This window comes from Podarcis vaucheri, assembly GCF_965113315.1.
Source record: "Podarcis vaucheri genome assembly, chromosome: 6".
Lineage (NCBI taxonomy): Eukaryota > Metazoa > Chordata > Lepidosauria > Squamata > Lacertidae > Podarcis > Podarcis vaucheri.
In genome coordinates this window covers 70825635-70853216 of record NC_138764.1, presented here as the reverse complement: position 1 = coordinate 70853216, position 27582 = coordinate 70825635, and the positions used below count along the sequence as shown (strand labels likewise).

General features: G+C 40.0%; 1 protein-coding gene across 1 annotated transcript in view; it reads left to right on the top strand.

Moving 5' to 3' along the window:
* ST7L (suppression of tumorigenicity 7 like) overlaps positions 1–22788 on the top strand; it is a 40700-nt gene extending 17912 nt beyond the window's left edge. The window contains exons 12-15 of the mRNA XM_082227650.1: positions 9166–9316; positions 10183–10275; positions 13297–13436; positions 22379–22788. Coding sequence (XP_082083776.1) covers positions 9166–9316; positions 10183–10275; positions 13297–13436; positions 22379–22474 — 480 coding nt within the window. The 3' untranslated portion in view covers positions 22475–22788. The remainder of the gene's footprint in view (positions 1–9165; positions 9317–10182; positions 10276–13296; positions 13437–22378) is intronic.
* Positions 22789–27582: the final 4794 nt, after the last annotated feature.

Genomic DNA, 27582 nt, shown 5'->3' with positions numbered 1-27582 from the left:
TCAGCTGTTCTTGTTGATTTTCTGAAATCACAGTTGCTGGTAAAGTTCTGCAAATGCTGTTAATACTGGTAGGAGGATCCTAATCAGTCTGTCCTGAAGTGAATCATGGAGCCCTTGGGGATGGTAGGGTTAGGAAGAACACATGGGGAGGGTGTAATGCCACAAGACTGGCAGGGAGAGTGGGGGAATCAGAGAAGGGGGTAACAGAAGAGGGAGCAGTTGTATTGCACTGCTGGGAAAGAGATAAACAATGGTGTGTAAAGTGTGGTATGTGTGTTTCTGTAGAGTTGTCTTGAGTTAAGGATGTGTGGCTGAGCTAGGTGTATGTACAAGAAAGAGCGAGTGTGGGATAGCTATGCCTGATTTGGTTTTGACCATGCTGAGGCAGTATGGCCCTCAGATTGAAAATAAAGTTCACCACCTCTGATCTAGGGAGACTAGGAATCTCATGTTTTCCTCTAGCCCTTTAAAAAAAGGATTTTACGGTTCTGAGCTCACTGTCTTTCTAGTTCACTGTCTTTTCACCCCCCCCCCTGCTATTATTTATTTTCAATTTTATTTGTTTTAAAGATGTATGGAAATTGTTATCTGATTTAATTGTTCTGTTTGTAAAACCACTTTGTGTTCTGTTTTGAAAGGTACCATAAATCTAAATAGAAATATATAAACCATTTCAGCTTCTGTAATACCAAGCATTCACCTCTGTGTTTCTGCTGGCTGCTTTTGAGCTCCTGAGTTGATAAATAGGTTGGCTGATCAAGGTAGTCCTTAGGATCTCCTGCTAAACAGACTCTACTTGCTTCCCCAGCCATAATTTTCCATACAGAGGGAGATAATATATGTTAACCTCCATAGGGTGGGCACTTGTTTATCTTAATGAAACATTCAAAGACCATGAAATAGTATGTTGTCCTAGAGCATGATTTTGTTTTCTGATTGGTAGAAGCATGTTGACTAAATTTCCAACCTAATATAATTCCCCTCTAAGTAGGGTAGTGAATGTGGTGCCCTCCATATGTTGTTGGACTACAACTCTCATCATTCCAGACAATTGACCATGCTGGCTGGGGCTGATGGGGGTTGTAGTTCAAAAACATCTAAGAAGCACCATGTTGGCTACCCCTGTCCTAAGATAAGAGACAATGTTTGAGCTTGTTTAAACATAACTAAGAAAAAGCAATGAGTTGGTGCCGCTTGTTGTCAAGGCATGATTTAATATGAGCTCAAAGGGTCATTTAAGGTCCCTGTTTAGATATGGATTCCAGAAAAATAGAACACAGTGAACCCCTCTGTTTATTCTTGAATTCACACAGCCCATACAAATGTGTTAATATATATCCCTATTACTTTGATTTCCAAGCAAACATCGCACAAGTTGACACCTTATAGATTAGTAAAAATAAGAAGAAAATCGAAGGAAGTGTGGGGTAAACAGGACCACTAATAATCCCAGAGATTGCAAACCTCCTTAGGGAGATTCACCTACCACTTTGAGAACCATGGGAACAGAACAACTATCCAGGAAATAATGATCGTATCAGCATTTTTTGGGGACAATTTCATCTGTAGACAGTCAGAACTATAGCATATTGTACTAGAACTAAGTTAAAAATAACTCCTCTAGGGAAGAACTTGTTTTTTGCATGCTTTTATTTGTTTTTTTCCAAAGAGTCAATTGTTAATGGACCACTTTCTTTGTCTAATAGGAAGTGAAAGCTTTTTCTAAATGGCTGAAATTTAGGATTTTGTCCAGTTGAAAACTAGATGTATCAGATAAGTGAGACAATAAGAAACAGATGGGTTCTCAGAAAGATATTTGAGTAAGTGTTTTAGTTCCATCCTTTTGTTTGTGACTATTGCTAGCTCTAAATGAACCTGTAAACCATTCTACATACAGTGGGTTTGATCATTCTCCGTTTGAATATAGTGCTTTCCCATGCAGGAATACCCATAGGATAAGGATGGTTTCTGCTTTGAAGAAAGATGTTGTCCTTTAATGGGGACCATTTTTTCTTAGAAGCAGGGCCTATTGGGGCTTGAAACTGTTCCTATGGAAGGCATTTCTTCGGTCTTGTGCAAACTAATTGGAGGAGACTGGAAGGATATCTTACTGCTCCTCCAGACACCTTGCTTTCATCCCCGAACCTTGCTCCTCACACATCCCTGGGGATCCATCCTCCTGTCAAAAGTGGCCCACAAAGGGGTGGCCACTTTAGAATCTGGCCTGCTGAGCCAAAGTTGTTCTCACCCCTGAATTACAGCTTCTCTTGACAGATGGTTGACCAGCTTCTGACCAGATGCCTCCAGTGAAGCTAGTGCCTACCAGTTCCCCAGACAGCCTATTCCACTGTCAAATGGCTCGTAACAGTTAGGAAACTTCTTCTAATGTTTTGCTGAAATGGGCTTCCCAGCAGTTTCCAGACTTTTATTACATCTCACTTTTAGTATTCAGATCTTTCAACTGCTCTTCATAGAGCTTGGTTTTCAGACTGCCTCACCATGCTGGCTGGACATTCACCAGTCCTTCTTAAATGTGGCACCCAGAACTGAACCCACTACTCCAGATTTGGACTGACTCGCAAAGAGTGGAACTATTTCCCCATGTGGTCTGGACTTTGTATAGTGCAGTTGCGGCACACACTCATTTTACTTGCGCAAATTCAATTCTGCACTCTTGGCTCTTGAGGAAGCAGCAGCCTTCCCAACCATGGTTGCAGCAGAGGTGACAGCTCCAAAATGAGTGAAATGAGTGGGGAAGCTGTAGAGGCAGATGGGAGAAGAAGAAGAAGAAATTTTGAGCTGCTGGCTGGACATAGAGAGGCTGACAGAGCTGCAGGCAAAACAAACCCCCCAAACTGGAATTGAGCCACATTTCTGCCTACCTCTCTCCCTGTCTGCTTTTCTCTCCCTTTTCGCATCTGAAGGAACCAAGCTTCCCCCCACCTTTCTTGCAGCCTAGGAAGCCAGTGCAGGGTCTTCTGCGCAGGATTTCCCCCACTTCCAGCAGGCAGCTTTTTCTCTGTGTGTGATTTTGTGTATGTGCTGTGTAGAATGTAGTGCTCACATGAGTGCCCTGGAACGTAATGCTCACATGAGTTGCAGTCTTACTGTACTGTTAATGAAATGTAAGACTGTCTTACAGTTGCATGCACTACCAGCTCACTACCAGCTCATTTTACTGTAAACCTGGCAGGATAATTGTAAATCCTGACAGCAAAATTGCACCTCATAAACTGAAAAAGAGCTTTTTGTCATGCCTTTCTGAGCTTCCATAAGTGCCTCTTCATGCAACACTGAGGACTGATTTTTGCCCTTAGTCTTTTTGCAGACAATATACACGACATTTATGAACATATTCTTTCGCAGAACATGTGGTTTACTGGGCACATTGGTGCTGATCAGTGTTAAGGGATTATGTTTTGAATTTGTTCTGCTGGTAAAATATAAACTTTAATATAATATTGTACAAATGCTTCACTGTTCTAGATAGTGCAATTTGTGTATTTCAAGTGAACTGTTCATTATAACAAATTTTAAGTGTTCTCAATATCTGAGACTGGGATGACCAGCATGGTCCCCTCCACATATATTGTACTCCACCTCCCATCACTCACAGCCAATATGACCGGTGGTTAGCAACGATGAGAGTTCTAGTTCCCAGCATCTGGAAGTCGCTACATAAATATTATCTCTTAGCTATGTTGTCTAATATTTCTAATATTAGAAACTTACAATGATTATGTTTAATTTGCTTGTGTAGCTACACAAGTGCTAGGTAAAATAGTGACTTAAAAGAAAATTAAAACATCCATGAGGTTAATTCAGGTAACCTGAAACATAAATGTTTAAGCTGATGTAATTGACTAATTTCTTATCCCGACCAAATTCTGTTTCCAAGACAGATTTTAAAAGCATTTTATTTTCGTGTCATATGGAACAATTAAAGCCTTCCTACCACACTCGTAAAGTGTATATCACCCAATGGGATGAGCCTAGATGGGAGACTCTTCCCCCCCCCCCGGCCCAACTTTCCCCTAAATGAGTGTATACAGTTGGAATTTCAACCAGCTCTATACATTCCTGACACTGATGATATATGGCCCTTGCAGTCTTGATAGTGGAAGGATGGCTTATCCTCAGACCTAATCCTCCTCTGATAATCGGGACGTCCAAATGGTTCTTTCCTTGAAGGTCTGAATTTATCCATCCAGTCTTCTGTCTGCCTGTCCAATCTGATAGAATGTGCACTGAGAGAGCTAATTGCTGAGAGAATTTGCTGCTTGCCTGCATGACTGATCAAGAGCACAGCAAGTTCATTTCAGACAGTCTCAGACAGATTTTGCTTCATCCTCTGCCTTTAGGGGGAGAAGATTATGATGTCTTATCATTATCTAAGAGTTAGGTGTCTCTTCAATTGCCTCAGAACTGCTGTATCCTTAAGGAGTTTAATATGTCTGTACCATCTTTTTGTGTTGTCCTGACTAGCTTTGTGTGTTGTCAAGAAAATTAGCGCTTCGTGTTATCCATAATTCTATCTTCCTTTCTGGTCATGCTTTCAGATTTCATTATTTGTATTGGTGCAACTTCCAGCTGACAAGGAGCTGGGGAGAATGGTGTGCCAGCAGTGTTAGATACAGGCACAGCTTCTTTAGATTAAGGAAGAGTCAAGTTCTGGAATATATTGTGTCTATGGTTTTCAATTTAAGCCATAACAGGCTTGCTTGACTGCTTGGTTTGTGTGTGTGTGTGTGTGTGTGTGTGTGTGCGCGCGCGCGCATTCCCACCCCTGCTACCTGAGTTTTCAGGGAATGTATGTTCAATCTTATAGTTAAGCATGAATCTGAAATAACAAATGCTTGTTTTAGATGTGCATTTTTTCTTGGTCAAAACTAAAGTTTCAAGATGAGTAGTCCTGTGTATATCTACTCATAAATAAATCTCATTGATTCAAATGGATCTTTCTTCTGGAATTCCAAAACTTCTTTTATCAAACCTTAGTTGCCTTATAAAATTTGTATAGCACTTTTCACCAGACACTCTCAAAGTGTTTTCCAACAGTACTGAAAGTTACAGTTATTAAAATGAAATACAATTAAAGCAAAGCAAATATTACAACACTAGAGTGTTGTAAAATTCCAAAGATTTGGGAGAGGTGCAAGTTTGAACTGTACAGTGGAAAACCGTAAGTGATTATTCTGTCCATACCGTTGAGCAAGGTTTCAGAGTCAAGGTACAATCACAGAGAAGGCCCACAAGACTCATAGGTGGGACTGCGAATAAGGCACTCTCAACTGATTTTGGAGCCCAAGCTGGTTAATATGGAGAGAGGCACTTCAAGTCATTCAGGGCTTTAACATACTAATAACACTTTAAATTGTAGGTAGCCAGTGAAGCTCCTGCAGAATAGGTGTAATAAGCCTTGGAGCACCTGTTAAAACTTTAGATGCAGCTGTATGTAGAGTGTATTACAGTAATCCAACTGGGAGATTACTAGAACATGTAAAACTAGCTGGGATATTTTGATCCAGGAATCTAGAAGAGGCAAAATACACATTTTCCCAGCACAAGGACCACCCACCAACAGTGTTTTCACGAAGTCAGGGTTCCGTTTATTGGCCTTCATCCAGCTAATTACTACCTTCAGACACTGGTTCAGCACAGACATGGCTATATCTAGTTTAGACAGTACTGAAATACATTGCTGAATGTCATCTGCATGTTGATGGCACTGAGTTCCAAACTCTCTGATGATGTGACCTAATGACTTCATATAGATATTTAAATAGCAGTGGGAACAAAAATAAGGATTGCAGAACTTGGGGCTAAGCCAAACTCAGCTCTTTGGAAGCAGCCCTATAGGTAGGTCTGGGATCACTGTAACATGGTGATCCCAACCCACCAAGTTACTCCAGGAGTATAACATGGTTGATGGTATCAAAATCCACTAAGAGTTCAAGGAGAAGCAACAGGGTAACACTTCCATTTCTCTCCTAAAGCAAGTTTTCAGCCACAGCCGTCTCTGTGCCAAAACCAGACTTGGGACTCAGCTACATTTGTAAAGATAAAGCACTTTATATGCATTATAACACTGTGACACCAGATGGCGATGTGGAGTCCTGTCTTTCGCCAATGGGATTCCCCTGTATGAAGTTTACAGCAAGTTTAACTGAAACACTTTTTCGATGTGTCTAGATTCAGCCCTGGTGCTGAATTAAATGGGACGAGATAATTGCTTTTCCTTTTAGTATGTCTGAAATTGCATGGCCACAAGTCTCTTGAGCATCTTGCTCAGAAAGGGATGTTAGTGACTGAGTAGTGGTTTAGATCCTCATGATCTAGGTGTGATGATATACCCCTTCCATTCAATATGACAAGGAACACTCCCTGCTACAAGGAGGCATCTACCACACTTAAAATTACCTCAACCATCTTTGACAGAAAGGCTGTTGAGCAGTAGGTGGTACACCAGCACGATCACTGTTCAGTTTCTCTGGCAGTACAAACCCTCCAAACTGGCACCCAAGTACACTTGTTTTTTTGGGGAAATGGGTGTCTTTTTTTGGAAATGACAGCAACACAACTCTCTCTCTCTCTCTCTCTCTCTCTCTCTCTCTGTGTGTGTGTGTGTGTGTGAGAGAGAGAGAGAGAAACAGGTTCTGCGTGCCAAATTTGCAACTAAAATACTTTCAGCATGCCATCTCCCCCTCCCCCCCATACGAAAGCAAATAGCTAAACAAGTGATTTAGAACTAGTTATTTTTCTGCAGTTTCCACTTATTTATCTTATGCGTCTGCATGGCATAATGTAGAAAGACAGGCAGATTTAACCCCCTGAGCTGGAGAGTTCACAATTAGTGATTGAGAGGCTAATATAGTTGAAGCTTGACCATTGTTGCAACTTTCCCCCTGCCTTATTTAAGAAATCTATCTCAACACCAAACTAGTTACTGAAGACCATCAGGGGTCATGTCAGAGGTCAGATATTTGAGACCATTTTCCCACAATAGCTCTCTACAAGTGATCCCTTACTGTGTTAAAAAAAAAATTGTCAAAGAGGATTAAATGGGATTAGTAAGAATATTACCCTCCCAGAAGTAGCCCCAAGACACAAAATGAAGAACCTAGTGAAGCAGTAAATGCACTGTATTTGACCAGGGCACAACCTTGGCTACATTCCTTCAAGAATCTGAATGGGAAAAGTTAAGTCCTCTAAACTGGATTAGTAAATAATCTCATGGTTTGTGGCATCTGCTGAAAAATCATTAAGTTCACTGCATTCTTACAGTTTTGGGGAGAACTGACAGTGTTATTGACTGCAGTGATCAAGGATGTGATTAGCTTTGGCCATTATTGTGTGGATCAGGCCAGTTCATAAGTGACTTCATCAAAGTCAGTCATTTAATATTCTCTAAACGTTCTCCGATTTGTTTCCCTCAATGAAATTTTAAACCTGCAATTGTTAGTACTTTACTCTGAAAATATTTCTCTTTTTCAAAAAGAATTTCTAAAGGGGGGGTACTCAAGTAATTATACACTAGCAAGAGCATTTAAAGTAACCATTTGCATTTTGTGGAAGAGTATACCTGTAGAACAGGAATGGTGAACCTGTGGCTCTCCAGATTCCGTAGAACCCAACTCACATAAGCCCCTGCCAGCATGGCCAAGGATCATGGATGATGGGAGTATACTCCAATAGTAACTTGAGAGCCACACCTATCCCTGTGGAATGCCCTGCCTTCAGATGTTAAGGAGATAAAGAACTGCATAACTTTTAGAAGACATCTGAAGGCAGCCTTGTATTGGGAAGTTTGTAATGTTTGATGTCTTACTATGTTTTATACATGCTGTAAGCCGCCCAGAGTGGCTGGGGAAACCCAGCCAGATGGGCGGAGTATAAGTAAAATTATTATCATCATCCCATCACTCGTATGGAATAGACTCAGTAGATTGCTTTGTGAATGGCACGTAAATACAGTTCTCTGTCTGCTTGAGGACACAAGTCAATTTGGTAAGGCGAATAGCCTCCATCCCCTTTTGTTTTACTGGGAGACAAAGCAGTGAAGGCAGAGTACTGAACCAGAGCTATACCGTGACAATTGCCAGACTTATTTATTTATTTTAAGAGACCTATTAATGGAGTTTCTTGTGTGTCGCTGTTTGGGACCTACCTATCAGTGTGAAACCCTAACAAAGACAAACTCCCTGGGCTCCTCAAAATTTTGTTTTCAACAGGCCCTGCTGGCAGTTGAGCACATCACCACCCTTATTACTTCTATAATTTACTGTTGTATCCTCTTCCACTTCTTGGGAGTCATTTCCTTATAAATCGCGTTGATTGTGGTTATTTGTTTTTGCTGTCCTAATCTTGTTGTTCTTGCATGTAAATGTGGAAGTGCATTGCTCTGTAAAAGGAACACGCACTATTCCCCCCCCCCCCTTTGGCACATTTAGCAATGCAAACTAAGTTGCATTTTTGAAGAAAGCAGCAAACAAAAACCACCCATGTTAGTAGTAGCATGTTGCTTTTCCAGATTCATTGTCTGCATCTAGATAGTGGGCCTTCTTCAATGGAGAAAAGAGTGCCTGTGATTGAAGGGGTTGGGAAGGGGGCTTTGGAGTACACATGGTGCTTTTAATGGCTTTTACTGGACTGCGGAGTTGCCTAATCCCTGGCTACCACTTCAGTTTTCATTATGATTTGTGTTCAGCCAGTGCTGTCTGTTGCTGAAGGGTGTCTTCTGTTTGATAAATTCTCCAAGAACTGGGGATTAGTATTAGCACCTAATATAATGATTGCATCACGTGGACTGAAGATTTTCACTGATGTTCTGTCTCCTAGTCTGTCTACAAAGGCAATTACATGTATGTTCCTGGAACCACTTTGCGTACTGCAATCTGAAGTCTGAATGTGTTTGTAAAATATTGACACTTATCTGATTTAGTCTTTCCCCAGTGAGTGGTGTCTGTATATGCCTGTACATAAGGCGCTTCTCAAATTTGCATTTGCCAAATAATCCACATTTTGTTCCAGTCAGCAACTTTTATCTCTAATGTAATATATGCATCAAGCTGAAAGTAATTTTGAAATATCTGAAAGTCTGTGTATATGAAAAACTAGCCTCAATAGTCTGTGTAGCTTCACGTCACTTCACACTTTTTCTTCCAGTACTTACTAGAAATGAAAAGCTTAATTTTGCCTCCGGAGCATATCCTGAAACGTGGAGACAGTGAAGCAGTGGCATATGCTTTCTTCCATCTCCAGCACTGGAAGCGAATTGAAGGGGCGCTTAATCTGTTGCACTGCACATGGGAAGGCAGTAAGTATTCTTTGCTAGGGGCATGAGCTAATATTTCTCTCTCTCTCTCTCTTTTTTGGAACATTATTTTTAAATGTGCACCTGGAGCTCAACTGTGAGGCTGTCCTGACTCATTATTGAGGTTCCCTCTGCACTTTAGTTAGTTTTGGTATTAGTTCTTGTCCAGATTTCAGGCACATTTAAGGTGCAATTAAGATGACACAGGTGTTCAGCTTGTGCTCTCTTTCTGCTCCAAGGTTTTAAAAATGCATGCATGTAGGTGTTCTCTTCTGCAGTGTGAACACTAAAAGATCTATTGTGCATGCATATTTCTTTTCCTTGTCCACCCCACCTCTTCCTTCCAAAAGCCAGTTCATGGAGTTACTTCAGTGTAACTGAATGCAGAGCCAGAGTACTTCAATAAAAAAACAAAATAGCTGATATGTAGAAGAGCATGTGGTGCTAATATTCCACTCTTATGAAAGAAACCACTGTTGCACCACTTTGCCAGTTTTCTAAGCTAGATGGGGTGTTTCAAACTAAAAATGTCAAGAAGCATCTTGGATCGTATTCATATTGTCTGAGAATCATAGAGTTGGAAGGGACTCTATGGATCATCTAGTCTTGTTCTTTGATGCCAACAAGATGTATGCAACATGCCATGTGAATATTGAATTCCTATCCTATTTGATTTGTGAAAGAAGACTGGATGGCTTGGGAGGTGATTGTCAGTGAGTCTGAGGGTAGCTAGAATGGTACTAATTTAATAAAAGGAAACTGATCACAAGTGGTATAAAGAACACAGATATGACTTTGTTTCCAGGCGACTCTAGTAAAGTGAATTTTGCATGGGTCTGATGTTGATGATTTTTTTTTTACTTCCTCAGCCTTTAGAATGATCCCATATCCATTAGAAAAGGGCCATCTATTTTATCCTTATCCCAGCTGCACTGAGACAGCAGACAGAGAGTTATTACCAAGTAAGAAAATGTTCCATTTCTCACATTTTATTTTTTCCATCTACAGTTAATCACAAAAGTCTGTTCTCTTTCTGTGTGGCATTGTGCTCAAGTGGAATACCTGTGTGTCTATACATGCATACAATAAATATTCCATACACTTGTACACTGAATGCAGTTAGCTTTTAAATAAATGAAGCAGCTATCCAACAATGTAAATTAGCCCCCTTTTGTATCTTATATTTGAAGTGGTGGAGGGATTGTGGTCCAACTCCTTCCCATTCTGCAAAGGAAATGTCAACACCTCACACTTTGGGAGAGACCACCTCAGTATGACTTCTCCCCACAGCAGAATTGCCTCTGGTGGCCAGGAGGTGAGACACTGGTGTGGGGAAGAGCTGTGGCTTGTTCTCTTTTCCACACGACTTGGAGTTTCTAGTACAAGATCCTATGACATTCGTATTTATTACACACACACGCACATATAAAATACCTTGCTGTATACAGCAATATATATATATATATATACAGATACAATAGAACATAAAATACCATAAAAATAATACGAAATAATCATAAAGATGACTGGTATGGAATGGAGTTGTGCTGTGGTGAGTTCTGTGCTATGAAGATAACCTGAGGAGGGGAATGTTTCCAAAAGGAGTGACGTTAAAATATCATTGTCCCCTTTTGTGTCTTTAGCCAGTCTCTGTTACTTGACAATACTGCCTCTCGGCTTTGTGGTTGTTGAGTTTCTTTCTCTACTTGTTTGACTGCAGCAGCATTCTCTGCACTCTAGATCAGTTCTATCAAAAGGGAAGAGCATTTTAAATGGCCTGTGTTCTCCTCCACACACCCCAGGCCAGAATGACAATTTCTCTCTGGTGGGAAAATATATTGAATGAGTGCTTCCCTTGTGGGAACGTCAGTTTGATCAGTACTTTTGTGGACATTTCCACTGTGAAGAAAATGCTCAATATCTAGGTTTCAGAATGGTCATCGTGCCATTTTAGACACCATCACATCAGCGAGAAGCTGCTGCACTCCTTCAGTAAGCAACCTGCACGGCTTGATTGAAGACCTACATTTGTGGGTGGTATAGAGGCCTTTATCTGAATTGTCTTGTATATTTATGTTGGTCACCTTGGAGACTGTACTATAAAAAGGCATGATATAAATATTTAATAATTAGACTTGCATACATTTGCTTAACCTGCAGTTTCAGATAACACTTTGGAGCTTTAACTCAATGTTTTAAATAAAAAAAGGCTATTTTCTTTCTGGCTTCTAAACGGCTATACTCAAATGAGGAGAGAAACTGGCCCAAGGTCAACTTGCTCAGCACAGACCCATGCTGGAAATGTGCCATACCTAAAGATTCCAGCTAGTATGGCTGTTTTAAGCACATATATTGCCATGACACAAGCACATAGCTTGGCATGCTGTGTACTTTTGTATTTTTCTGTATGTTGCGAGAGTTGCTCAGCTCTCAGATGTTTGGAGATAGATGTAAAGTAAACTGAATTTTAAAGATAGGTGAACATGAAAGTTAGGCAATGAAAAACCTTACTCGAAAATATGTTCTGTTAGATAGGTAAAAATGAGTTACACTCACAGAGAAATTCCTGGCGTGCTAGGAAGGGTGCCATTCACTTAAACAACCGAATCCTGTAGTCAGATCAGGAATGTTTCATATGTTCAATATTTTCTGTAGGGAAAAAATATGTTAATGACATAGATTGTTCTATAGGAATATTACAGAATGGGGAGTGAAATAGATCCATGTGCAACTCTTGCTTGTGGTGATCCCACCTTTTCAAAAATTATTTTTTCATGCATAAGCACTTCCTACAAGAAATGTGTATGGTCTTCAAAGGATTGCTAAGATGTTTCAAGTCTGGTATGATAAACAATTGCAATTAAAAAGCATGAGTTTTGAAATACTTTGGTATAAAGCCCTAATAAAAGTGAGGTTGTTTTGGCCTTCTGAATGTCAAACCCTTAGGAGGCATGGCTGTCACAATTGATTTAACCAGAAAGTGGTCAAAAACACTTAACCAGCAACCAGCCCTTATAAAATGGCAAACCTGCCTTACTCATACCAGACAGCCATAGAGCTTCCTAACCACTAGAGTTTCCTAATCACATGTAGTTGACTTGTACTAGAATCTATGCAAAAATAGAGGTTATTTGACACACTGGTAAATTCTAACCTTGAGTTAGGCTCTTGATAGTAGCCCATGAACGATCCTTTGTAAAGTGATCTGAAAATATACTTCTCAGTTGCTAAGTGCGAGAATTTTGGTGCCCCTTTATTTTATAATGAGGGTTTTGTTTCATGCTAGGTGCTGGTGAGATTCTGATAAGTGTTAACTTCTCCATCTTGGGAGAACTTTGTTTCATAAAGTATACGGCATACTTATAACTAAAGCAGCCAAGGGGCACATCTGCCACAAGTGCACTTGCATATTTTTGCAATTCAATAAAAAAATTAAATCTTGAAAAGCTCTGTTTAAAAATTAATTAAAATCTGCCCCCAGACTGCTCTAAATTACTCATTTCTCACTCATGCAGGATATTGCTCAAGGAATGCCTCTGCTAGTGACGAACCCTAAGCCATCGGCTTCCCGTTATAATTAAACTCTAGTGCATGAAGACATTTCAGCACAATCACTCACGCATTCCTGTTAAGTTTTTAAATACAAAACTATCCATAAATAAAATCATCTTAACGCTTTTTATGCTGCTACTCCCCAGCAGGTTTCAAATTTTAAAAATTCTGTTGCTTTGGTCAATTCTTAAAAGGGAAGAACGTTTTACTCCATTGAGGCTTTCACTGATGTATATCTTAACTGCAAAGGGTGTATTTTAAAATAATTCTTAATTGAATCAGTGTTGCAGATTCCTCCCCTCTATTTAAAGTTAGATCATAGTTCATCTCAGATAGGTCTTTCTTCTTTGCAAAATCACGACCTTTATCTAACCATCCCTAAAATACCTGGAATATCAAATAACTATTGCCATTTCCCCCCTTCCTTCCAGCATTTCATGATGTGTCTGTGTACCCGCAGAAGGAACTTCCTTTTTTCATCCACTTTACTGCAGGGCTGTGCTCTTTCACAGCAATGTTAGCGCTCCTCACACACCAGTTCCCGGAACTTATGGTCATTTTTGCTAAAGCTGTAAGTATTGACTCAACTTACTTAATGTATTTATATGACATGCAGAAACCATCTCTGGGACACTATAAACTAATTCAGAACAATGGGCATCTAAAAACCTGATTCAGCATAGCTCAGTGTTCCTCTTTTTTCAAGAGGGGATTTTTCAGAGGTGATACATGGCGATCTTGGTTTTCTTTCGGCAGCTGGACTGTATTTCATTATGGGGAAACATCTGATGTACCACAATTTCCAGTTTTAAAGCAGGACATGGGGGCTCTTAAGCCATTTCAAACCACATGCAGTTTTTCTTTGACTGTAAGGATTTGCTAATAATTACAGTAGGGTTGCCATACTTCCGGAATACTGTTTTTTGCCCAAAAATCTCAACTACTTTGCCAAAAAAAGCTGGAAATTTTTTTGTCCAGATTTTCACTGTTTGAAATATGGCAACCCTAACTTACAGCGTTTGAATTATTAGCATGAAAATATTGAGACTATCTCCCAGTATCCTGTTACATATTAAGTACATATACAAATAATAAATAAACGGTTGCATTCTTTCTTTCTGTACCCTGGGAGCTAGTGGCTAACCAAAGAAAACTTCTTTTATATGGTCTGAATGGAAGCATTGCTTGTCTATTTACCCTAATACTGTTTAGTTTCCATTCCATGTATGGTAAATATGGCAAGTTAAGTCTCTGGAGCCTAAAAGGATTTTACTTTATGCTTTTAAAACACTATGTTTCTGTAAGCTTTTTTGATTATGTAGATAGCTTACTCTGGCAGGAAGGCGGTCAATTTTCACTATGTGATTTGCTCTTTGTATTGATAGCACAAGGCAAACACAATTATCAAAGAGATAAGTGGACTTTATAACAACAAGAAGTACAAGTAGCATTGTTCAAACTGCAGAATAAAATTATATGGTGAAATAAAAATAATTTGAGATATGTCACATGGGAGAGGCAAAATGGGACCCATTACAAATACAACTTCAATAACAAATGCTCTCATTGACAAGAATTCTTAAAGAGGGTTGTAAAGGTAAAGAAAGTGCTATCTTTGGCCAGTTTTCAGTGGTTATATCAGAAGATCAGGACAATTGGCTAACATTTTGTAGAGTTCAATATTCAACATGTTTTCTTGATAGTCAGTAATCATTCTAATATGTTTAGAAGCTTGAGTCATGAGGGCTTTAGTTACCTAAACTGGTATTCTGAAAAGGGATCAGGTAGACGTTTGAATGAACTCTTCTTCAAGCTGACTGCTTTGATTAATAGCCTGAATTATGCAAATGTTATTTATTTACTTACTGGCTATTTCTTGTCCATCATTCATCCCAAAGGCTTCCAGGGCAGGATACCAGCTAAAATGCATACACTTAGATACAGTGTCACAAAATGTTGTATAGACTTGGTTCAATACATTAAAACAACAGGAACAACTAAAACCATTATTAAGACCACAAAGCAGACTAACTACTACTCCGCTCAACCCCTTAAAATTGCATGAGCAAACAAACAAATCCGTCCTTGGCACTGAAACAACTAACACATCAGCACAAAACATACTTCTAAGGCCAGAGAAGGGTAGGAAGATGCTTCCAGGATGCTAATGAATACTGTACAGTAAATACACCATGCATTCCATATTCACAGGGCACGAGCATTGTCTGGCATATCTTCAATTTACCCTCCTTTTCGAAGCAAGCATCCTACCTCTTTTCAGAATTGTTTTGAAGGTCCATTGAACCACACATGTAAACAGATGATGTCACATGTACCATCTGCTGAACTGTCATTTGTTTTCTTTTCTGATGTACTACATGCCTGTTAAGGGTCTTCCACTTCATCACTATTTTATTTTAGTTGCTTACTTTGAGTATTTATACCACCTATTCTAAACATCTTGAAGATGCTTGTAATATATTTAAATAGGCAATAGTTACAAGGGAGGTGCAGGATGTGTATACAGGTTTTTCCCAGTCCTCAGATATTTCAGTTGCTACTGTCCTTCTGGATCTCCAGCTCACAGCATATCTCAGAAGAAATGACCTTGGCCAGGAAACAGTTGTCAGAGCAGCCTGATGTTAGTCCAGGGGCAGCCAGTGTGGTGCCCTCCAGATTTTGTAGGGAGTCTTCCATCAGCCCCAGACAACATGGCCAGTGGGCAGGGATGATGTGAGCTGCTGTTCAACAACACCTGGTGGTACCATGAGGTGGAGTTTCTTCACACGAGCAGCTGTTTCAGATGTCTCTTGTAGCTTCTATGGTTAAGGTAGTGCAGATCTAGGCTGAAAGTGGTCTTAATTATTGACTTTTAAGATTATCGACTGTTGTCATGAGGACAACATGACCCCCAATCCCCCTTTTGTATTGTGTGTATTACCCAAAACAAAATGCTGATCTATGTAGTTTGACCTACTGTGGTATTAGAAGATAACAGCAACAACCTCTCTGTAAAATACCAAATTACCCTCAATTTTAGCTCCTGTGAAACATTGTTTAGTACTGTGATTCGGAGTACCTACCCTTGAACTTTTGAACTGGGCATACACCAGATCATTGATTTTGCTATTGTATAGCCTAGGATGGAGAGTGTGTGCTGAATATGTATATTACAACAAGCGGAGAGCAGAAATAGAGCATAGTTACTAATTTTTGAATGTCAAAGTTGCATGAAATCCATATTCTAGTTTCTTTTCATTAAGCAGTGTTCAAAATATGTAGGTCTGATAACAGGGGCCTCATTTCTACCAAATTTAGTTACTCATTATGTGGGAAAATGTTGCTGGACATGCCAGTAACACTTTTGTGTGTGGTTCATAATTGGCTAACTTTTAAGGAATGGAATATAACTATCTGCTTGATTAATTCAAGGACTGCGCTAGCAAAATTGTATGATTTCCAACAAGATACAAGGTCAAATGTTACACTAACAAAGAATAGCTCAGTGAAGTTCTATGCTGGATTTCTTCATTGTTGCTTCCTAATTTACATATAGAACAATTGCAGTGTCAAACCTGAAAACAAATCTAGCATGCACACATATAAAACTTTCTTTTGAAATAATGCTTGATGGGAAGTACTGTACAGTGGTACCTTGGGTTACATACGCTTCAGGTTACAGACTCCGCTAACCCAGAAATAGTGCTTCAGGTTAAGAACTTTGCTTCAGGATGAGAACAGAAATCGTGCTCCAGAGGCACGGCAGCAGCAAGAGGCCCCATTAGCTAAAGTGGTGCTTCAGGTTAAGAACAGTTTCAGGTTAAGTACGGACCTCCGGAACGAATTAAGTACTTAACCCGAGGTACCACTGTATATAGTTTCAAATATGTCAAACAACATGGTCATTACTAGCTCTGTTCTTACGAGTTTCCTTAAACAGAGGGAGCTTGCACTGACTTGTGTATGCTTTTGGACTTTGTCATATTGTCTGGATGAGTACCGCTCCAGAACATCAAAAAAGACTTCTCCGGTAAAGTTGATCATCAGTGCTTGAATTATTGGGAAGAAGGACAGGGTTCCCACTCCACCCTTCATTCATGCACTAACAGCAAGCCCATAAAGAAATATGGTTCCTCCATTAATGCGCAAACTATTGCCTTGTTGTTTCTTTTACTACAATGCGAATCTTGCTCTGTAATACTAGAAAACACTTTATGAATGGAGCATCTCTATCACAGTTAAGGAAGTCTTCATTGATAGATAGAATCTGCAGATCTTCTCGTATGAACAAAGTGAATACTTTTTATTTTTAGATAATATTCATACATATCTCAGCAGGCATAGTCTTGGAGGCACTGTGTGAGAAAAAGGTAGAACCCCCTTCTAAAATACCTGCCCCTCACTGTTTTTGTAAGTACTTACTAAATCTGCCCAGTTAAACAAGGACAGGTCTGTAACCGAACATTTCAACCTTAGTGAGCAGTTAAATGGGAATAGCAGGGTTTTCGTTCATGCCATATACTAAGTTAGAAACTATCTTTTTCCAAAATGATTTGTTTCCTTAAAAGTAATTTTTAATAAGCTGACAGTGTTCAAATCAGTGTTTTTTTTATAGTGAACTGGTTCATATGTCACATCAAACTATGGTTACAATAAACAATGGCTTAATTTGAAATCCTAGACCGGGGTGCCCAAACTTTTTTCAAAGAGGGCCAGATTTGATGAAGTGAACATGCATGAGGGTTGGTGAGCTTAGGATTTAACCCAAAGTTGTTGACCTTTTTTAGGATTTTACCCTAGGACATATACTGCAATGAAGGCCAGATTAAATTGACCGACAGGACCCCCCAAACAGACTTTGGACATGCCTGTCTTAGACACTTCACTTTTCCTCTGGTGCTACTGCTGCCATACTGCTGGGAAACAAACCATTTAAAACTATGGTTTAATGTGACTTGCAAACATCGCCACTGTTTGTCCACTATAGTGATAGCACAAAATCTTGTTAGTGCAGGTTTTTCTTGCATAGTAACATTGGGCTCAATTTTATTTGGAGACCAAATTTCAGTTTGGTCTTTACAAACATTACAAATTCACTTTGAATTGCATCTGAAACATGCTTAGTCTTGTAAAATGTTATATCTGGAAGCAATTATGTGCTTCAATATGAACAAATCTAAAAAGATAAACATTGTAATCCCTGTATTTTCTAATTTGCTGATATACCCAGAATATCATTCTATCATAGTAAAAAATGAATACCTACATTTAGTCCTCTTGTTACATCTGTCTATAATGCATTTGTTCTTAATTTTCAATGGTTAACTCAACGTTTTTTTCTTTCAGTGCAAATTTTGAAAGGTTTCAAACTTAATGAAAGCAATGATACTAACAGTGCAATACTGTGCATGCCCTTTCAGTCCCATTAATTTCAGTGAGACTTACTTCCAGGCATAGGATTGCTGCCATGTATAATCTGAGGCTGTGATTTTAATTGCCACTTCACTGTGACCCAATAAAGTTAACAAGCCTCCACCAAATATCTGCTTTTAGTATTATTGTAACAGAAGACAAGATATAAATATTAAATCTAACAGAAAGTGGTCCTTTGAACTGCCCGTGAACAATGCTGAAAGAGCCTGGCTTTATTCCAGTTCTTCCCCCCCCCCCCTTAATTTTGGGACCATAATTATTTAAAGTATACGGAATTCTCCTGTCATGAACATGGCCCTGGAGCCCATCACCATTCCTTCTTTCAGTGTTCAGACTTGCAGAATATTATATATATAGCCAAAACACTAGACACACACAAAACAACAACAATAGCACACAGGAAATATTGGGGGAACCCTGAATATTGGGGGGGGGAGCAAGTGGGTGGGAATTAAAGAACCCTTCAAAAAGGGATGAATGATTGGAACAGTAAACAAACACTCTGCACTACAACGCCTTGTTGTTGGTCCTACTTGTTTCTTGCTAATAGTCATGTTTCTGTGTCTTCTTGACTCAACTGATACCAAGTTATAATACAACATTCCTTCTGAAGATTGAGAGAGTTCCTTTTTTCTGCTGACAGGTGTAAGCTTTATTCGCAAATCACTGAGTCACTCATTCCTTAACCCATTTTCACTACTGTAGCCAGTTTGCTCCTACTAAATTAATTATTGGACCATTTGGTTATTTATTTAAATTTATATCCTTCTCTTTCCTGAGGACTTGGGGCAGGTAGCAATTAAAACATGCACATGTGCAGTCTTTCCTAAATTATAATTACCCTACGTTTCCTTAAGCTTCGAATGTTTTACATTCAGGTTCTGAATTTGATGGACCTCCAGGTGAAGTGAGACCTTCAGTTATGAGGACAGCCACGGAACACCTCTCTATTTCGTGGCAGTGTAAACTTGGCATGTGGATTTATACAGCCATGAAGGCCATGGTCAATTGAAATTAATGCTTATGACAGCACAAAGAAAGGAAGTTGGTCTCAGGGATGTAGGGCTCAAGCTAAGCACTTTATAGGTTAAAAAACAGCACTTAGGCTCTCATTTGAGTGACTCTTTTACAGTGGTGCCTCGCAAGACGAAATTAATCCATTCCGCGAGTCTCTTCGTCTTGCGGTTTTTTCGTCTTGCGAAGCACAGCTATTAGCGGCTTAGCGGCTATTAACGGCTTAGCGGCTTTAAGAAAAAGGAAACAAACTTGCAAGAACTCACAAGATGTTTCGTCTTGCGAAGCAAGCCCATAGGGAAATTTGTCTTGCGGAACGACTCAAAAAACGGAAAACTCTTTCGTCTTGCGCGTTTTTCGTCTTGTGAGGCATTCGTCTTGCGAGGTACCACTGTATTTAGATTACATTATTTGCCTTGTTTACTAAATAGATTGCATTCAGATTTCAAGAAAGTGAGTGTAGCTAATTCATTTTCTACATTTACGCGATAAAACACAGAGCTTCATGCTCTAGTAAGTTAGAGGATTTTTTTTAAAAAAAAAATCTTATTATTAACATGTCCTGCAACAAATTGGTAAGTCCTTGGCCTTAACCCTGCCCCCCACCAAAGCTCTTGCTCTTTTTAGCTATGAAAGTAGATCAGTAATAACACCTGGTGGTAGAAGCACATAAGATTTGTTCCCTATTTTCAGGTTTAAAATTTGGACTATGTGAGGCTATATCTGAGCAGTTTTTATGCTTTTAAAATACAGCCTTCCTTCATATCCCCCAACTCTTCTGTGTATTTCACAGAGGAGATATTGGATGTTCTCAGCTGTCTAATCTGTTCTGTCAGCTATGTACTTCTGTAAAAGAACAAAACTTAATATCTTTTATTTAACAGAATAACATTGACTTATGCATTTTCACTGGATAATATTTCATTTGTTTCCTCTACAATCAAATCGCCAGACAAGCCTCTTGCCAAGCTACAACAAAAATTGTTGAGAGGCCAAAAACCACAGCCAGTCTTTTAATAGCTGCATCGTATACACAAAGGAATATGCCAACAGCGAAAGCTCAAAATTGGCTCATAGCTGCTAAATTGAAGTGAATGGAAGCTTTCCATTGGGTCCAGTGGGGCACAGTGATCTTGATTGGCTTTTGTTAGCAGCTGGAATGGGTTACAGGGCCTGCTTTCCAGAAGCTTTGAATGTCCCAGGATTACTATTATTTGAGCTTGTTTATGTGGTTGCTTAAGCTTAACCTGAAGAGATAGAAGCCAGTTGAATGACAAAAGTTGTTTCGCAAAAACAAGAGGTCATTAGCAATATGCAAGGAAAAGAGCCTGTGTAGAATTGGGTGCCCTATTCTCATTTCTGTTCCCCTTTTCACTGCCAACATAAACAGGAAGCAAGAGGAATGTACCATCTGTGTCTCCATCCGTCCAATGTTCATATGATGGAGTCTTGCTGATGGCACTTCCTTAGATCTGAAGTAACAATACAAAGATCCTTAGATCTGAAACAATACAAAGCAATCACCTTAGGTGGCAGCTCTAATTCACATATCACAAAATACCAGTGTAACAAATTGTCATCCTATCATCAGCTACTCCGTGTGTTCTTGCATATTTATTTTGAAGCACTGGGTTCATTTGGAGACTATACCGGTGGGGCAGCTAGACCTCTGAATTCCAACAAATGAATTCACATAATTGCATGACAACTGCTTTTGTAACAGGAATAAATCCCTTTACTGTTTTGTGGAAGGCTCATTAAGTTACACAAGAATTAAATTAATACACAGCTGCTGAGCATCTCAAATTTATAAACACTAGAAGCTTCTTCTTATCTGTGAGAAAATGTATATGGCTTGGAGATGTGTAATGAATAATAGCCTACATTTGAACTATGTGAAATAGTCTCCCACAAGCTGGATGTGCAGGGATGAAAGGTACTGTTTTCTTGCCTTACTAACCTACATCTTAATCTGTAATATTAATTTGAGAGACGACACTTGTAATTTACAGGTTAGCTTCTGTGTGTAATTCCTGGATATGAAGAATGAGCCTTTGATTAAAAGTATCATTAATATAGTAGTGGAGCTGTGAAGCTACTTGGAATGAGAGCTAACTTTAGAGTTAGCTGAGTCAAACTGTTCTATGTCAAGGCAATTGAAGATAGCATGGCTGTCTCCCTCAACATTAATCCATTTGCATAGCTAAAATACTGTTTCAAATGGCAACTTTCTAGACTGTATTTTCTGATGTGAAGAATGGCAAAAGGTCCCAGTGGATTATAGAAGGCAATTAGGGGAAAGGATGGTCCATTGTGTAAAATAGTATCTGTGCTGAATATGAGAGGGTTGGACGGGGTCACCAGGGCCTACAATTTTTTTCTTGTAAAGTCGAAGCAAAGATTAAGGCACTATTAAGTGAATATAGCTAATGGCTTGAAAACCTTTGTTTCTGCACTAGCTCTGCCTCGCTTCCATATTTAAGTTAGTTATTTTTGCTGTCATTGAAGCCTTATTCCATAATTTGCCTATCTCTAATAAGCGTAGTCCTGAAGTACAGAATGCCTAAGACTGACTGAACTGTTTAAAGACAAAACGGTAAAAAGGCTAGCATTCTTAACAAGCCAGTGTTTCATAGAAATGTATTTCTTTGTGTACCTTTCCCCCATCAGCTTCTCAGCTGAATTTTTCTTCTAGGCATATTTTGGTGAATCCAGCGATTTCTCGTCACAATCTTTTATTTTTAAAGCATCTGCATCTTTCTGGAGAAGTCAGATTCCGCCCCCCCCCCCATTGTCACTATGTATACCTTTTTTGCATATTTAAAGTTCAGAGTTTCTCTTCTTTTGAGAAAAAAAAAGCATTTAGAAATTTATTTAGAAAGTTTAACAATAAAAAGAACTATATTGTACACCTGTTTTTTCCCTGCCAAGCCTAATCTGTTTTGATTCCTAAATTATTCCACTTATGTTCAATGAAGGCCAGTCAAATATGTCAGCAAAATACATCTTGAATGACTGTGTTAACTTTAGCATTAAGCTTAATTGTAGCTTTTTCTTTTCTTTCAGTTCTTTGGAACTCTTTTGTCACCCTTGAGCTTCATGATGGAGAAGATTGAGCGTCTCATGCCTACTGGTCTTTGGCATCAGCTGACCCAAATCTGAGTGAACTCAGTCCTTGGGTCAGTGTTCTCAGGAACTCCACCACCAACACCCTCTCTAGCACAAAAGCACCTGCAGCTGCGGGTGTCAAGGAAGACAAACTCTGTGACTTAGTTTTGTTTTGCATCCTGTTACTGGTGCTTAAAATTGCTGTACCCCCTTTTAAGCCTTAGAATCTCTAACGATTTAAGAACACGATGTTTGGTGGGACGGGGAGGGCAAGAGTGTTGTGCTCACTTTAGCTGTACAATTTGAGATTACTGCTTTCTTTCCAGAAATTCCAGAAAGCAATAAATCTGATAGACTGCGTGTTGAAATTGCCTTCTGTGCGTAAATGTTTTTTAACAAAAAATAAAACCTGCAGGAGTGGTGTTGGAATCACTGGGCATTTGCTGAGGCCCACACCCAAGTAGCCCACAGACAACAGCCAGAGAATCCTAGTTCTGCTGCTCCTGCTTCTTGCTGTCGCTGCTTGTTCACCTGTCCTCTCCTGAGCAAATGATAAATTACAGGAGCAGCCATTCACCTTGTCATTCTCCTATTATTGCCCTAACTGTGCAGGTTAGGCCCAAAGCAAGAAAGCAGGTGAATGGATAGCAGCACAGAGGGGGTGGAACCACTGAGGATTTCTGCTCATGCAACAAAATCTCCCTGCTTTCCTCCTCCTGTCTGCCCCCTAAATCTATTCTGAGGCTTTCCCCAAACCTCTGGAGCAGATTGGAGGAGGGCACAAGATACGCACAGGGAAAGTGGGAGTTCAGTACCACAAGTAGAAATCCCTGTGCTGGTGGAACAAATTACTGGGTTCCGCCCCCTGATCTAAAACACCCTGAGTATATGACCTCTCAGATTGGTCACCACATTCTTGTGATGCTGATTTTTAACGAGCTTACAGCTACCTTGCAGAGTACATGGATTCATGGCCCATGATGCTACCTCACCCCTCAAGATGGGGCAGGGTAGAAATTCATGATCATCACATTGCTGTGGTCACTTACATGTCCTTCAAGCCAAATTATATTCTATTACAAACATGTCCACCCCAGCAACTGGTCCAGGTCCTCCCTCTTCTAAGGGATTAAATTAGCTGAATTGTTTTGTTTCACATTTACCATTCAGTGAGTCATAAATCAGAGCTTAACAAGTGGGCTTTGTCACTTGTGCTTTCAACTGTTTCTGGGATTGCTTAACTTTGTAGTGCTTGATGGAGACTGATACCTTGGGAGGAATTTATTCTAATTGCAGCAGACAAAATTGATGCTTGCCTTGACCTATGATCATACAGAAGCATTAGCACAGCTCAGATCTGATATTCCAACCCCCTGTTCTGACTTTGTTCCAAATGGCAGCTTTGTAGGGGTAAACTGTGAAACCTAAACTTTTAAATGATGGCACTGTGACTTTGGCTGGCACATGCGTTTCTCAGTTTGCAATTAGAGGTATTGTCAAAGGACACCCCCATCTATTCTAATGAGGGAAGAATGCTTCAGCAAAAGATGCATTGCCCCCAAAATAGAAAGAAACGTGTATATCTGTCTTCAGTGAGTCCTTGCACAGAGGTTGGCTGTTGATCTTGAAGCATAAGATAGTACCACTTCCCAGATGATTTATAGATCATGGGTCCCCTGCCTGTTGAGACATTGATTTTAAATGTTGCCAACACTTATGGTCTCACCCCATTCCATATATTAATTTTGAAAGGCCGGGAACAGCTCAAAATCCGGAAGCCCATTCTCAGTTACGGTACATTTTGTGCTTTCCCTCATTTTAGAGATACATATATTTTCAATAGAAGGCACATGGCAACCTTATCACCCACCACCCCATCTATACTGATACTTGCGTTCATATATGACAACACAGGAAAGCAAGAGATACAAATTGCTGGAACTATTCAGCTACCAGGAGGTAACTCTCTACGTTTTCTTCCAAGTGAACGTAAGCCACAGGGGCTGTTTCTCACGCTGGTATCGCTGTGATGATTAATAGACATGTTGTGCTCATGCAGTTTCACTTCACCATCCACAGGGGCCCATAAGGTAAGCGATATAATGCTTTTTAAAGTTGAACCTTTTCCAGCATATGTGTGGGGTTATAAATGAAGCACAGCCTCCCATGTATCACTCCCTAGAGCTGGTTTTTCTCACTGTCTCTTCTTTGACATGAGTGTACTAGAGTAGGATGAGCTTGTGGTGAATGTAGTCCTGGCAGCAATTCTTAGCCTATGTGGCTCCCATAAGACACTGTGTGTGTGTGTGTGTGTGTGTGTGTGTGTGTGTGTGTGTGTGTTACTCTTCTGCTATCTGGTAAAACGCATTGCCATGTTTATCCACATTGTTCCATGACATACTCAGTTGTGCACATTGAAATGTGGAGCAACTGGCCCAGCTGAGAATGGTGCTAAAAAGCCAGAGATCATTTTAACCAATGTGTAAGCCTTCTTTATGAATGTTCCAAAACTGCATTCCAGTGTGTGCATTCCAGTTCCAATGCAATTCTCTGTGCCCTGGGGTAGCTTTTAGCTCTCAACTGCTTGATCTTACATATATTTACTTGGAATTAAACCCCCAAAAGTTTGATGTGACTTGCCCCCAGTTAAGTGTGCACAGAATGGTAGCTTTTCTTCTTTCTGGAGTCTTAGTTCCTTCTAGCATTTCATGTTGCTTTGGCAATGCCTTTCAATTGCAGCTTAGAAATGTATGCATAGCATTCACATTGTGCTCCTCACTGAGAGTAGAATTGGCTTTTTTTAAAAAAAGTCTTTGCTTAATTTTGCAATCCTTGCTTTTTGATATGTAAGTTTCTCCTAACCTTCACCAGTAAATTCTAGCATTTGGCAAGGTGCTTTGCCATGATGTGTTTCAAGTGGCACATGCTACCTACATAAACACACATGCTTAAGATTTATTTCCTGGTGATGTGTGTTACTGTACAAGTGTTTACCTTGATTCTTGTTGTTCTTCTGGTGAAGATGCTGAAGCTCTGAGTTAGCAATATATGTAAGGAAAAAGAGTTCCACTGTTTTGCGGGACAGCTTCTGAAAGTGCCTCTCCGCTTCACTTTGATAGTCAGACATAGCACACCATAAAGGCAAAGGCATACTTTGGGTTGACACTGGAAGTAGCTAAGAAATCTAAGGGGGTAAAGCAGCCTGTAAGTATGCAGGGTTCAGAAGTTTAGGACTTGTAAGTTTTAAACAGCACCCTGTATAATGCCTGGAAGATAATAGGGAACCATGGTTAATGCCACAACACTGATGCCATTAGTTCTCAGCAACCCTATTTGAATGCCTGCCAGGTGGTTTTATCAGCACACTTAGGGTCAAAGATACAAAGGGTTGCTAAAGGATCTAATGGGCCATGCAGCTCCCATACCGTGAACAGCAATCGGAAAATGGGGATCAGGTTGTTCTCTGCTGGTTACTCTTAACTCATAGTATTCTTCCCTTACCCCACTCAGTATAGTGGCCAATTCAGATAATACCAAGAATGTTCTTTCTTTTAAAATAAATTGATAACCAAATAATCCAAGCCAACTGGCCTGTTTTTTTGCAGTGTTTTCAGGCAGCCAGTCATCTCTGGATGGAGTTCCTCCATGAAAGAGCTTCATGATGCAGTTTTGCTTGAAACTAAATTCTGTTTTATTGGATCTAATTTAAAGTTGGACAGTTTTATTTATTCTTCTCCTGCATTTAGGAATTATTGCAAAGGTGCCAAGACTTGCGGATTCGTGACTCCAAGCAAGGCTGGGTTCAGAGGTCACAGTCAAGACCATTAATAACAAGGTGCAAACGGCTGGTTTATATGTAATGTGAAGCTTTTTACTTATTTCATTTATGCACTTCGGGGGCTCTGTTTGCTTACGGAGCACTTGGTGTCTGGTACTTATTTAGGAGATTGGGTTCATACAGGCCTTTGAAGGAATGCAGCAAATTGTTCTCTAGTGTTGTAATTCTGCGGTGGTAGCTGAACTTATTTGTCTCTGCTTATTACATATGTGCTGAGCCTGAAGGTTATTCTTCACTTAAGAAGCAATTGTTGAATCCACAGAATTGCAAGCTGGAAGGGGTGTTTCACATGTCCGCCTTTCATATGGAGGATAGCAGGCCTTTAGCTGGGAAGCCTGAAGAACTCAAATTAGTAGAGTGCCCACCAGTGATGAGATATTTACATGGTTCTCATGACTATCAATAAACATTACTCATCATTTCAAGGATGGGATGGAATCAAGGAGTTGTAGACTGTGATTTGCTGATAGAAAAAGAATTGTAACCACTGTGTTCACAGAGCTTCATTGTATGCTGTACATACAGTGGAGTATAGGGGTGAGCATCAGGTTTGCATGTTCCCACTGCAGGTAAGCTGTATGTTTTCTGAAGCATCATCTATCAGGCAGAACAGTGGTACCTCTACTTACGAACGCTTCTGGTTACAAATGCTTCAGGTTACGAGCTCTGCTAACCTGGAAGTAGCTGCTCCTGGTTGCGAACTTTGGCCCAGGATGCGAACGGAAATTGCGCGGTGGAGGCCTCACGTGCAGCAGGAGACCCCATTAGGATAAGAATGGTTTCAGCTTAAGAACAGGCCTCCAGAACGAATTAAGTTTGTAACCAGAGGTATCACTGTACACATAATATGACAACAGTATTGCAATGGGTCCTGCATTGTAGGTTCTACATGGAGTGAGAGTCTTGGGCATGTGCTCAATGGGCCTTGCATCAATGTTGGTAGGCGATCAATTTGGAAATCTCACATCCTCCACTGCACCAGAAGGCATCGGGCTAACTTGGAAGAACAGAGCCATATGGCAAATACAGCTCTGTCCTCCAAACACCTTGCTATCACTTCCTGCTCCCCACTACTGCCACCTGAAGCTGCTGCCTCAGTCTGCATAATAGTGGGACTAGGCCTGCTGCTTTACTCGTTTTCTCAAAGTAGCACCAAAACTCAGCTTGCCTCAAGAAAGCACCTTGGAAGAATTCAGCTGCTGGCAATTTCTCAACACAGGCAGCAGTGGCCCTGGTGTAAGTTGTCCATTGCACCAAACCTGAATTAAAGAGGTGAAATAGTTTTCTCATACTCTGCTCTCTTTTTCAAAAAATATTCCACTAC